The sequence below is a fragment of the Dermacentor variabilis genome, unplaced genomic scaffold (assembly GCF_050947875.1).
Source record: "Dermacentor variabilis isolate Ectoservices unplaced genomic scaffold, ASM5094787v1 scaffold_12, whole genome shotgun sequence".
In the NCBI taxonomy this organism is placed as follows: Eukaryota; Metazoa; Arthropoda; class Arachnida; order Ixodida; family Ixodidae; genus Dermacentor; species Dermacentor variabilis.
Window position 1 is genome coordinate 49615796 of NW_027460280.1, and position 13171 is coordinate 49628966.

Below are 13171 nucleotides of genomic sequence, written 5' to 3' on the forward strand. Positions count from 1 at the left end.
ACCTCCTGGGGATCTCTAACGTGCACCCAATGCATGGTACATGAGCATTCCCGGCCACGGCTTAATGAATATGACGGGGAATGGAACCCGTACCTCGTGCTTAGTAGCGTAACGCCACAGCTGCTAAGCCCCCTCGGTGGGTACCGTACCGTTTTTACCAATAGCGCGCACAATTATACAAGAACATGCACACGCACACACACGCACACACACGCACACTCACGTGCGCACGCTAGCAGCGTCATCAGAAGCCTAATACGCTAAAGTTTAGATCAAGCGTTCGCTTCAATGTACCTGTTTTCATCTACTAAACTGCGAAATAACATCGATATCTGGAGTGCACTAAAAGTGTCACGAGGTATGTCTTGGTTGTCCGAAAGTTGAACGCGGTGACATGAAGTAAAGGTTAAGAGGGAAAATACAAGATCAGTTAGGTGTGTCGAGTTGCTGACAAGCGGGTCACAAAAGAAAGTTCTTTAAACTATTGTACTGAAAGAAATAGGCCAGCACCAAAGTCCTTGCCACCACTTTCTTCATAAACATTGTAGCTGTCAGCAAAATTTCGAGGCAGCGTTTTTAGTCACGTGGACACGCGCTGCTGCGTTATGCAATGCGTACACTTGAAGTGTTTGTAAATTGTACGTATAACACATTGCAATTTAATTACCAATTATTAATGATTGAATTATTTATTTTTAACTTCGTCTAGCAATAATTAAATAGATATAGGGCAACACACAGTACAGCGAAGTGTTGATTATTGTAACAATTGTTTCCTCTGAAGGTCCTTCTTCAGTGTAGTAAAACGCGAACACATTCGTAACGTGACAGAAAGAGCAGCAGGCGTGTTCGAGGAAGCCCATTCTTGTCTATACGCGCAGCACTTTCACGGACACGTGGTCTCAATCCAGTGGCGTCTCTCGAAGGCACAAACTTAGTCGGAGCGCAGCTCACTCTAGTTCTCGCAAGAAATGAAGGCGGATGTGCATCGTACCTCCTTCATAGGGAAACATTTGTGGTCTACGTCACCTTTCTATGGCGCCACCAAGTGAATTCAGTATCATAGGAGTGCATCGCAAAGGGTAGTGTAGTGGGGAGGTTATTTTCCGTAAGTTATTTCACAGGTCGGGAAGTGGATCAAGCTCCGATTGGACGTGAAACCGACTTCATCGGCATTATGCACGGGCCAGACCGCGTGTGCCGACGACGTCGGTACCGCACGTAAGACATTACGTGTGCTTAACGCAGATATCTTTGATTAGTATGGTACCACGGTACCAGACGCTGCTGAGGCGTCAATATTTGATTGACTCGTTTTGGTGATCGCTTTGCTGCGCTAGTACGCAAGACGAATGATTGAGTATACTATACAGGTCCGAGAGGTAGGCGGAATTTATAACATTCAGTATGACAGTAGCTATAATAGTCTCGCAAAGGTTGTCTGATTTCTCCGCTTCGTTCTCGGAGCTGATGCCTGATCGATTGCAGATCCCAGGCGTGCTAGCTGATTTTGTCACTCAGAGCGGCAGGACAGAGTGACACGCACCGCGATCATAGCTCACGATCTTGCTTGCGTACCGCGACAATCGCTACGTATTTTCCGATGCAGTACTTTTGCTTGAAGAAATCGGCTTTCGAATTCGTAAAGCTTTTTGTTGTTGCGATCTCTTTGCCGATGGCCGGATGCCTTCGAAAATATAACGTCCAACATCACGATTGACTGAAGCCTGTTCTTACAAAATGTTTTAGCGTAAGCCCGTATTTACATGCTACAGCGGTTAGTGAAAAAAGGCGTCAGCCAATCGCGATGTCAGACATATTGTCGAAGGCGGCCGGCTAGTGTGAAGTAAGTCTCACGCACGAAAACCTTTGTGAATTCGGCCGCACATGAAAAGTGCTTTCTTTCTGCACGGTGAAAGCAAAAAAAGAAAAACAAAGCAGCCAAACCAACCTGAGGGCGAGGAGGAAGAAGACATCCACAGAGCGCAACGCTCACCTTAAGGTCGGCGTTCCTGCGCAACTCGTCGGCCCACTCCTTGTAGGCGTCTCCCATGCAGGCGAGACGGTTGACGAAATCTCGAAACTCGCGGATGCGCAGGTCACCGGGGCAAATGCAGGTCCACTCGTAGAGCAGCTTCAGGATGGTCAGGTGAACGCCGGGCAGGTCGCACAGGGGCCCGTGCGCTGGAGCCACCGCCTCGCACGCTGCGACCAAGGGCGGATGGTTTGGCACCTGTGGACTTTCCCAACGAGAGCTCCCTGGCCGTCGCCATATAATGCCCTCTGGGCTGTTGCGAACCGACGTGAGCACTTGTTAAAAAGCTCTACAGGAAAAGCTGCAGCATGAGCGCTTTACCCACATGTAGCATGCAGTCCAGAGAGAACGTGCCTTCGCAGCTTCTCACGTAGCAAGCACGCGACCTATTGGGGGCGACGTCTCTGCCGCTTGGCTTCTGGAACGTACTTGCTCCCGAGGCACACCCTTGAATCAGACCGCATAACTTGGTGATGTGCAAAACTGAAATAGTCACTGAGCATTAAGAGTCTTCGAATGTTTTGACATTCAAGCTTCAGCATGACAGGATGCTGCTTCCGAAGATTATTGATTACACTGCGTCGATTACCTCGACGACGTTGAAGCGTCGTGATTATGAACACGGACCAAGTAGTTTTATGGTAACATACAGATATCATATACGTGATCGAAATTTATCGCACAATTCCGTCGGCCACTGCGTGAATGAGCCCTGCAGGCACCGTAGCATGTACATGCTGGTATTGTGTCTGAAGGAGAGAGGAGATACCCCAGAGCAAGAAAAAAAAAAGTGAGAGAAAAGAAAACGTCATGGTTTATTTTTCTTTTATGTGCACGCGGAAAACATTTTGAAAATACTGCGCATTTTCTCCGTCACCCCTTTAAAGAGGGCGGGAGAGCGGCGCTTCGGGATGCGTCTACGCCGACGACCAGAGTCTCCGCCGCTGGTTCGAGGCAACGTCCTGCGGATGCGCGCAGCCAAAGGAGCAGGCTGTCGCTACTCGTTCGTTTGCCTCGGTAACAAAGACGGCTGCTGCAATGGGCGCCTGCGGCGATAAGGGACCGCTTTCATCGGGCTTTCTTGTGACTGCTATGCTTCGCGTATACGCATACGTATAGGGCACAGTCTTTGGTATACGAGGGAGTGAACAGAGCAGATCGATAAGCACGAGTAAGGGCTGTGAGCGAGAGCTGAGAAACAAGCTGCAGCTCGAACCAGCGGTACTCCCCAGTTGAATGCACGAACTCGCACTCCGGAGCACGCTGCTCTTCCGTTGTCATACAGACAGTGAAGATGTTGGCTGCGCCTATACAATACATGAGAGTGAAATCGGTTTGCAAGAGTGAATGCAGGAAAATGGTGAAACATGTCACCAGATTATTTCACTCTTTGCGGGCATGGAGACAGATGGAATGAAAACTTGATGTACTATTATATGGGATTTACAAGCATGCATTAGCTTGAGCAGCCTACCGAATCTTTTGGCTTGGAGAACGATATCCTTCAAATTGATTATGCATGTTAGTCTCTAAAGTGTTTAATAAAAAAGTCAATTATAGCTTGGCTTAATGCCAATTAGTGAATCGTGTAACTTACTCATATGAGAGAAAAAAAAAACCTGCGACATTGCATGTTAAGTGCGCCTTCGCGGCCGTTGTTTCTCGCGGAAGAACTGCCTGTTACACCTATAGCAGAGATGCGTTTCAAGATAATTAAAGAGGTAGAGAGAACTTGAAAGTGGAGGTGCAGCCACAACTGAGGCGCAGTGTACAGCGCGAAGTTAACGCGTGGCAAATTGTGTTCGGCATATTCGTTCTCGTCGCGAACGCCCGCGACAGCGAATGGCTCGCGTGCTTACCCGTGAGGAGCGACTGTTGGACAGGCTGTGGGACAGAGGTGGCTGACTGTGGCGCGGCGGGCCCAGCGATGGTCGCAGATGTCGCAAGGCCTGCCGCAGCAGGCTTGCTCACCGATGAACCCGTGTAGGCCCCCTCCGTGGTGGCGCTGCGGATGAGCGGGCCATGTCCGTGCGGCAGCTGGAGCGACGCCGCTTCGAAAGTGACACGAGGCACCGAACAGGAGCGTGGCCGCGCGTAGCCCACCCCGTCGAGGCCGCTTCCGTCCGTGAAGGTGTCACTCGAGCCAGCCTGAAAAAACGAAGCGGGTCAGTGATGGGACGCCGCTCAAGGGCGCTACTAGTAGATCACATTACTCTGGCACACGCTCGATCGCTAGAGGCTGATGCGCGCAGTGTTTCCACGATAGCCCGATGTTGCACGATGTGGTCATGAATGACTCGCGTTGCCAGAATTCCGCCTTTTATAACACATCTTTCTGCGGGCTTTGCGTAATGGCATGCTTGTTTCAGCACATTTGTGAACGTGTCCAAGTCGCTATCCTTAGCAGCGCTGAAAGGCATAGTTATTTCGGCAGAAATGCGCTTCTGAAACAAGTACGACACAAGTACCGATACTGTGGCTCGTTATTCGTTATCTTTTTGGAGTCGCGTGGCAGCACGAAATTCCCGAATGCTTAAGTTCGCAACACGTGACATCCAACAAAGAAAAATTAAAGTGAACGTTTGCTCTGCCAACATACAACGCCTAGCGAGAAAGTGAGGAAGCTAACCAGTGTCTCAAAGTTTGGGAGGTTCTGTAGCTCCTTCTGAAAAGCCGCAATGTCGGCCTCGCTGGTCGTCCGGGAAGGGTGTTCTTGGCTGGCGGGTGGCGCCTTGCTTCCGCGCTTCTTGAGGCTCGAAAACTTGAAGGTCCGCCGCCCCGCCGGAGATGACGCCGGCGACAGTTCTGGCCCACCATCGGGAGCCACCACAGTCACCTACGAGCGAGCAATGTTGTCATTGTTCTTGCTTTCTGTACGTTCGTTCATATGCCTGAAAAATATTCTAAAGCCAGCGCTGTCCTAACGACCTTCCTGAGACACAACTTCACCTAGCTCACCATCTGCTTGCAAAGAAACTGTTTGCACGTGGGATGCTTGTAAGGCCGTTCGTTTAGGCTTTTCTTCCTGAGTTCAGGGTCAGTGTTGTGCAGTGAATGACAGAAACTTCTTACAGTAGTAAACTTTCCGCTAAGCATTCACCTCGGCAGCAGCAAACACACCTTTTTCAAGTTGAATATGCCGCACATGCTCTCACGTCTAACGTTTCACGTATTCAGAAGGCTGTGAAACGGAAAGGGTGCGCACCTATTAAAGAAAGGGAAAAACCAACCCTTAGCGTTTTCACGCAATTCGGTAGCGTACTACTCAAGTTATGTCATACTTGATTTACCTTACCATTTGCCGAACAATCCATAGCCAAGACAAAAAAAAGAAAGAAGAAAAAGACAGGAGCATACTTATTGCTACAGAGTTGTTCGAATTATCACGTAATCCGTGCATAAGATGATCAAAGCTCTAAGGGGATATGTGAAGGCGTGTCAATATCTGATGCCTCCCACTTACTTGTCTCAGTGTGTATTGCCTATAGAGGATGCATTCGTCGGCGAACTGACGAAGAACAATCACAGGACAAAGCGGGGTAATAAAGCGTAGTGAGGAGGACGCGCTCCCATGCAGGCAGAGAGTAACCGTAACCTAAAATCATCATCTCATCTTATAACTGTCCCTCCTTGAACGCCGACTATAATAGTGGCTTTTATAAAGGGAAAATTGTCATCCACCCGATCATAACGCGCAGCTACAAAGGAAGCACATGTGGATTTCTGAGAAAGAAAGCTTCGCAATTGAAGAAAAGTTCGTCCTAGTCCAGGGATCGAACCCATAACCGCCGAATTTCTGCGGTGGTTGGTCCCGGGTTCTTGAGTCTCCAATTCCATCCCTGGACCAGGAAAATTTTATATTTCCCTGCAAAGCTTTCTTCCCGGGAAACCCGTATGTGCTTCCTTTGTAGCTGCGTGCTACGGTCGGGTGGATGAAAATTTTCTCTTTTATGAACTTTTCTCCACCTTGCCATTTCGCAGAACTGATTTACCATAGTATTGACTTTGAACTAAAATCTCTTTAGTTTTCAGCGTCAAAGGAACAAATACTGCAACTCTTTATTCGCCGAATGAATGGCCCGTTTTTTTTAACGTCATCTAAATCTCGATGGGCGGTAGCGTTAAGGGTATATGACTAGTTTACGGTACTAATTAGCGTTCTGGATATTAGACGCAACACTGGTCCCTGCTATTGTCGCGTTGCTGAAAATATTGAAGTTCGGTCCTACAGCACGAGTTTTTCGACAACACTTTTGCCGTATTCGTTCCAGAAATTCGCCGTGACCACGCCAAGAGGGCACCGTAAACATTGGCAGGATACCTTCTTCTTATATGACTGTCTCTTGCGCGCAGCTGTTTGCTTCGAATACATGGCAGTGCGTAATAAGGGGAAGTACAGAAGATCAGGACATTGATCAGGACATGTGATCAGGACAAGATCAGCACATTACGGTTTCTATCTTTCTTGACGCCCTCGCTGGCACGCATTCAATATATAAACATCGTCTCGCGCAAGTGTAGCTTTGTTGCAATTCTAGCACATCGGGCCCGCTTTTGCGTTCGTTGATTGCTGTATCGCCGCACCATAGATGACTCTACTGTCTCGTTGTGTGCGTCCTCCTCTTGTGCACTTCTCATTTATTCAAACCGTCCCATTCAACATTCAGCTCGCTCAACCCAGCCAACGGTCAGCTGTGTCACCTGTTTGTTGTCGGCGTGCCGGATGGACTCCCGGCGCTCCTCGACGGACGAGGCCCGTGTCCAGGAGGCCGTCCCAGGTTGCGCGCAGTTGACCGTGAGTGCGATGTGGCGCCGCTCGCGCAGCGACTCCTCGGTGTCGGCCGACGAGCCCGCGCGGCTTCGGTTCTCGGAAGCGATGCTAGCGCGGGACGGCGCCCCGCGCCGCGCCGCCTGCGCAGTGCCCAGCAGCCGGTGCTGCAGCAGTCGCACCACGATCACCGGCGGCAGCACCATTTGCAACGCCGACAGGTGGAAGTGCACGCCACTGGCCTCCTGTGAATACGAACCTGCGAGCAAAGCGGACGTGCACTCAAACACCGCACGGAAACCTGGCGTTCCGCGCGTGCGTGCCAGCGTGAAAATTCCGCGAGCGGTTTGCGTCGACTTCGCACCTCGCTGCGACAGAAATCGCCGAACATGCGAGAACGTCACATTAATATCCCGTTTCACCCTTCCGTGCCAGAGATTTCTTCTTAAGTAATCACAGCGTATACAGTGAGATCAGGACAAAGTGATGCAGTGCAGCGCTATATCCGTCTCTTGCCGTTCTCGTTGAGCCGAAATAATCTCAGTCATACATCTCCGATAAACCGAAATCTAGCGCGCTAGGACAAGAAGCGCCGTGATGACCAGGCTGTCATTTTTAGTTCGCATTAAAACATCTGCCGCGTTCTACAACTAGTGTCAGAGGGCAAGTTTGGAATGGCTCTAGAGTGTAGTCAGTTACATCTGTCGAGAATCATTACCGCAGCTTAATATGAGCGGAAATTGGTGTTGGATCTTCGCAGCTATGAAACACCAAGATTAGCTTCAGACAGCAGAATCACGGCAGCCTCACGTATCGACGGAGCACTTGCTTTGACTTGACTGATTTCCAGGCGCTTTGCTGCGTGCACAGACAGTGTTCCCTCTATCCCGATTTCCTCTTTCTGTTACCCCTTCCCCCATGTAGGGTAGCAAACCGGACGCTCGTCTTGTTGATCGCCCTGCCTTTCCTCTCTTTCCTATCTCTCTCTCTTGCCAGTTTGGGCCCTCGTTTTCTACCATAACATGTCCCCGTGATTATTGCGATTCAGCAAGCAGTAGCCGTCATATCAGAATGGAAGGCCAACGCTGCTATTTGGCCGACGCAACTGTGGTTCTGGTCACGGGTGCGAGTGATGTCTCTTCCCTGCACAACAAATTAACTCAGATGTGAACTGCAGCTCTTCATATCTTTCCACTCTGCGCATATGTGTGCAAGAATTTGTATTTAGCTTTATATCTATTTGGTTTAGGAAACAATTACTATTGAAAGCTTCACAAGTAGGACCAATATCAGATATAATCGATCTATTCAGAATAAAAACAGCGCGCTGGTACTGGTAGTCGTCTCGCTCAAGCGGCGACATCTTTTTTTATTCGTGGATACTGAAATTTTAGACAGACCAGTCAGCAGTGAAATTGCCGCTCTACCACCCTATATCCGTCCGCGACTTGAGGATGTCTTATGCGTGTGAGAATCTCATCGCTCAGCCTTAGCCTCGAGCTCTGTGCAAAGCCGTGCAACCTGTTTCATCTTACCCCAGTACCTTCGCACATCTGGTATATACAACGCGAGAGCATTCATACATCCCTCGCCAACCGGCGACAAGACGTTGGCCTCTCCTTTCTTCACAAGATGCCGCAACAAAACTTCAAATTCGTTCTGCAAACAAATGTTAGGGCACCGCAGCATTAATTCCATCTCGGAATAGCGAGCCCCAAGAAAATATTTCGTATTCATACTTTTCTTACGCCCATCCTTCAATTTCGATTTAACAGTGGCACTCTCTACTAAAGCCGCTTCATGACAAAAGCAAAGCAATTGCTGTCTATAGTGAGGCAACCGCCACGCAGTTGCTTGGGGTCAATTGCTGTGAGTTTATGCCTGCTCATTCTACCTTCGCTCCCGAAAAGGCACCCGCAATCGGCGACCGCTTGGCTATACAGTCCTAGCGCTATGCAGACAGAACCTGTACACACTATTCTCGACCTTCAATTGGTCAGGACATCAAGAACTGCAATTGCGTCGCTGGCAGTATTTGCAGCACCTGTCGTTAGCCCATATGTGCAAACTTGCGATTAACCGCGACGAGCTTCTGTATAAGCGCTTCACCTCAATTTCACGTATTCGGCTGATTCGCCTTGAGTTGAGTCCTCCTTGCCAAATCTACTGAAAGATGCACCACCATGCTTTCAGCTCTGTCGGTAGTGCAAACGATTCGTAATCAAGCGCCGTTCGCATCAGTAAGCAGCTGTCCAGATGTTTGATTCTTTTAGTCCCCCTCCGATTGCTGTCAGGCTTGTGCCGCGCTCTCTTCATCGCACTTTCCTAGGCCCCCAGTGTGTGCATAAGTGACAGTTTTCACATTCTATTTAGGAATAGGCGTTGCTGAAAAAGCAGGCTACTGTTCATTAGCAGATTCTTTTGTTTACTTTGGTCTAATCAATTTTTTTCTCTATTAATCGAACATAAAATGCTGGGGTCACTGATATAAACATATGTGAAGAATGGGATTGCGGCAGCTAATAAAGTATCTATCTATCTATCTATCTATCTATCTATCTATCTATCTATCTATCTATCTATCTATCTATCTATCTATCTATCTATCTATCTATCTATCTATCTATCTATCTATCTATCCCTCTATCTATCCCTCTATCTATCCCTCTATCTGTCCCTCTGTCTATCTATCCCTCTATCTGTCCCTCTGTCTATCTATCCCTCTATCTGTCCCTCTGTCTATCTATCCCTCTATCTGTCCCTCTGTCTATCTATCCCTCTATCTGTCCCTCTGTCTATCTATCCCTCTGTCTATCCCTCTATCTTTCCCTCTATCTGTCCCTCTGTCTATCTGTCTGTCTGTCCCTCTGTCTGTCCCTCTGTCCGTCCCTCTGTCTGTCCGTCCCTCTGTCTGTCCGTCCCTCTGTCTGTCCGTCCGTCCGTCCGTCCGTCCGTCTGCCCGTCCGTCCGTCCGTCCGTCCGTCCGTCTGTCTGTCTGTCTGTCTGTCTGTCTGTCTGTCTGTCTGTCTGTCTGTCTGTCTGTCTGTCTGTCTAAATTTTGTGGCTGGTAGCTGTTTCTGACCTCTCCTGGGTGCACAATCTAAAGCGTGCTTTTCCGCATATTAAAGCTTAATGCTGATAAGTAACATTTACAGGAGCCTTCGTTGCCCGCAGCCTTGCTACCAGCTTAAAGCACTGTTTACTCTTATGATTTTCTCACTAAAGCGCAAGTGACATTTTGCTTCCATGAGGACGCTAGATATTCGGTGAGATGCACTCCGACTCCTCCTTAAGTTCCTCCGTGATACGGGGTTGGAGTGTGTGGGTGGACGGAGATTGGATAATGGGCGACCTGCTGCGCTCCGTGTCAAGTTGCTTGTGTTACCGAGTGCTGGTATGCTAAAAGATTAATTGTGAAGGGATTTCGACGCTACAGCGTTTTATAAGTGGCGCTGGGGCGGATTAATTGCTGGCAACTTTTGCAAGGCTAGCTCCGCTTGCAACAAGCAGCATTCCTCCTCCTTACCCGTCGTGGTGGCGTAGTGGCTATGGCGTTGTGTTCCTAAGCCCGAGGGCGTGGGATCGAATCCAGGTCGCGGAGGCGGCATTTCGATGGCGTTGAAATGCAAAAACGATCGTGTACCGTGCATTGGGTGTACGTTAAAGAACCCAAGGTGGTCAAAATTAATCCGGGGTGCCTCACTACGGCGTGCCTCATAATCAAATCGTGGTTCTGGCCCATAAAACCGCCAGAAATGTCTTCCCCCTCGTATTCCTAATCCTCCTCCTCTTTTCTTCTCCCTTCTCTCTTACCTCCGGTGTAGGGTAAACAACCGGGAGTTCGTCTCGTTGACCTCCATACCTTTTCTCTTCTTGCTCTCTCTAGCTCTCTCTCTCTCTCTCTCTCTCTCTTGAAGCATTCAGCGGAATAAGATTTATTATGCAGTAAGATTATAAAGCTATAAAGCTACAGACAAAAACGAAAACCCGCACCTTGAATGAAGAAAACGTACATTCTTCGTGTAATAGCGCTGAGTGCATTTAGCACGTTTCTGCACATTCGGGGTGAAACAGGATGAGCTGCAGCATACGCTGCCATGCGTCTCAAACAAAGGACCATAATGTGGAAAAGCTGCTCCAGACACAGGCGGCGCAATTTTATCATCGTTAGACATGCTTTGACTGGTGGTTCGCCGCCTTGGGCCCTTCCTTCTGTCGGCCTGTTCTGTTAAACATAGGTTTCTGTTGAGAGATTGGTATTGAGACTTCCTCGGCCGCTCCATTTCTCTATTTTCTACAACACTTAATATATAAATTAATAACGTTAAGTGTAATTCAAAAGTAAAAGACAAATAGACAATGAGAATAATCTGTCCGTAATAATCCGTTCGGACACACAAACTAACTTAAACAGCTCCAGATTCACTACATTTCCTATGGCTCGTGTACTACTGCTCCAAGTAGTCGTAATCTCCATTCCGCTTTGTGCTTTTATAGCAGCTTTTCCCACACGCTCTCATCCTATGGATTCAGCAGTGCGAGGCTCAAACGCCATCTATCAAGCAGCGACAAAACTAAAGAAACCGTAGCGCAAAGCTCACATCGATTGCTTTTTTTTCTTTTTTTGTAATTTTCATCCCGTAGCACCTGCGCCACCAGTTTCGAGCGCCATACCAATCAAACCAGCAGAATGCACGGTGCCGAGCCCCGTGGTGCATTCCGTGGCTCACAGAGGGCGCCCGCTGTATCCTAGGCGCGCTTTTCAGGCTGTAAGCCGGTTTATTGTCCTTTGGAGAGAGGAGGGCTGCGAGACACTTTCGTTCGCTGTCGTACTATCGTACCCTGAATACGGATTATTCTTTCTTTTTCTTTCTTTTGTGAGGGTGGGGGAGGGGGCGATTTTCTGTTTTTATCATCTTCTTGCGTCCAAGAGGCGGCCATGCGAGCGGGCGCCCGTTGAAGGTGAGCGATGACCCATAAAAACCCGAGCTGCGTCGCAGCCGGGTGCTTGGGTGCGACGCCCGTTCCTGTATCACTAGCTAGGTGGCCTAAGGCGAGTTCGCCTCCACAGCTGCCAACTGCGTTTTTGTTCTTGACTTCAACTTTATTCGCTTTTCTTAGGGTCTTCCCAAATCAAAGAGGAAAGGGTGAGTGCTAACGCGAAGTCAAAGAATCTTGTCAAAAATATAGACGTTATATATAAATGGGACACAGCTAGGTGACAGAAACGTATTTCTGTTTTCAATGCTAGACTTCGCTGATATGCAGCTTAAAAAGAAACGTGCGTATGTATGTGTCTGTGTTTGGCCCTACCGACCCGTGTTGTTCAAGGTACGTAGGTAGAGCTTTTCACTGCCACCCAGCATTCTGGCAATTTATCGCACCACGCTCACTTATACTTCGTTTATACGCGACGTACGCAATTTTTATTACGCGAAGCTCAAGTGGCAGTGTGGCATCTTGTCGAGGCCTCATTCTTTTACATCACTGCTAGTTCCCAGGCAGCTTCATTGTGGAGCTGCGAGAGTGCGCCGCAATGTCGTTAAGTTATCAATGCACGAGTGCGGCTTCGTGCGGTCACGTGGTACGACGGCACCTGTTCTTTAGTTTGGCTGGTGGCTATAAAAGATATCCGCCACAGAATAAGGCGTTCATTGTTCTGCCAACCTTCGAACTGGGTTGTTGCTTCGGCCACTGCGGTCATCACCGACGGCGGTGCAGCCGCGTGTTGTTTTGCCTTTCTATCGAAAGGCACAAGGACTCTTGCGTATCGCCAGAACTTAGCAGGAAACTCGGCTCTTGCTTAGTCGAATCTTTTTCTTTTCAGTTGTCCGGACGCGCAGACAAATAAATAAATAAAAAAATAAATGGCACCAAAAGACATGCACACGTAGCACGCATTACAGAATGCAGCACAAAAGTCATTAAACTAGAAATTGACCGTTGAGTGAAATTACGGTGAGGAACAATGATAGGCTGTTGACCTGGGGCGCTATAACGTAAAACTATTCCAAACTTTTCTATTCCAATTCTGCTATCAGCCATCCACGATTGGTCAAAATCTTTTTTTCGACCACCCCCACATCACCTGTCTGTCACGCGACGTCACGAAAACCGCGATACCTCCCCATGTGATGTTATGTGTACAGACTGATTATGCATGATTTGACGAAAAAAAGAAAAACAGATGTTTCTGATTCGACTCCTTTTCGTCGTTAGCCCTCGGCTATTGGTAAAAAGTTTTCGGGCTGCACCCACTGCACTTACCTGTCACGCGACGTCACAAAACCGCAAAAACTCACCGCGTCAAAATGACGTGTACGCGATAAAGATGCATTAATATGCCGAACAAAACTGAATTTGCTTCG

At 48.6% G+C, this 13171-nt stretch overlaps 1 protein-coding gene and 1 long non-coding RNA gene across 2 annotated transcripts in view; one reads left to right on the forward strand and one right to left on the reverse strand.

The window, feature by feature from the left end:
- The window catches only part of LOC142566044 (1-phosphatidylinositol 4,5-bisphosphate phosphodiesterase epsilon-1-like), a 305298-nt gene that overhangs the window by 204468 nt on the left and 87659 nt on the right, over positions 1 to 13171 (reverse strand). Inside the window, exons 6-9 of the mRNA XM_075676754.1 lie at positions 6737 to 7062; positions 4665 to 4871; positions 3895 to 4183; positions 1997 to 2205 (exon numbers count right to left, since the gene is read on the reverse strand). Of these exons, the coding sequence (XP_075532869.1) occupies positions 1997 to 2205; positions 3895 to 4183; positions 4665 to 4871; positions 6737 to 7062 (1031 nt within the window). The remainder of the gene's footprint in view (positions 1 to 1996; positions 2206 to 3894; positions 4184 to 4664; positions 4872 to 6736; positions 7063 to 13171) is intronic.
- Positions 1 to 13171, forward strand: part of LOC142566045 (uncharacterized) — a 149110-nt gene that overhangs the window by 72877 nt on the left and 63062 nt on the right. The gene's annotated exons all lie outside the window — the stretch shown is intronic.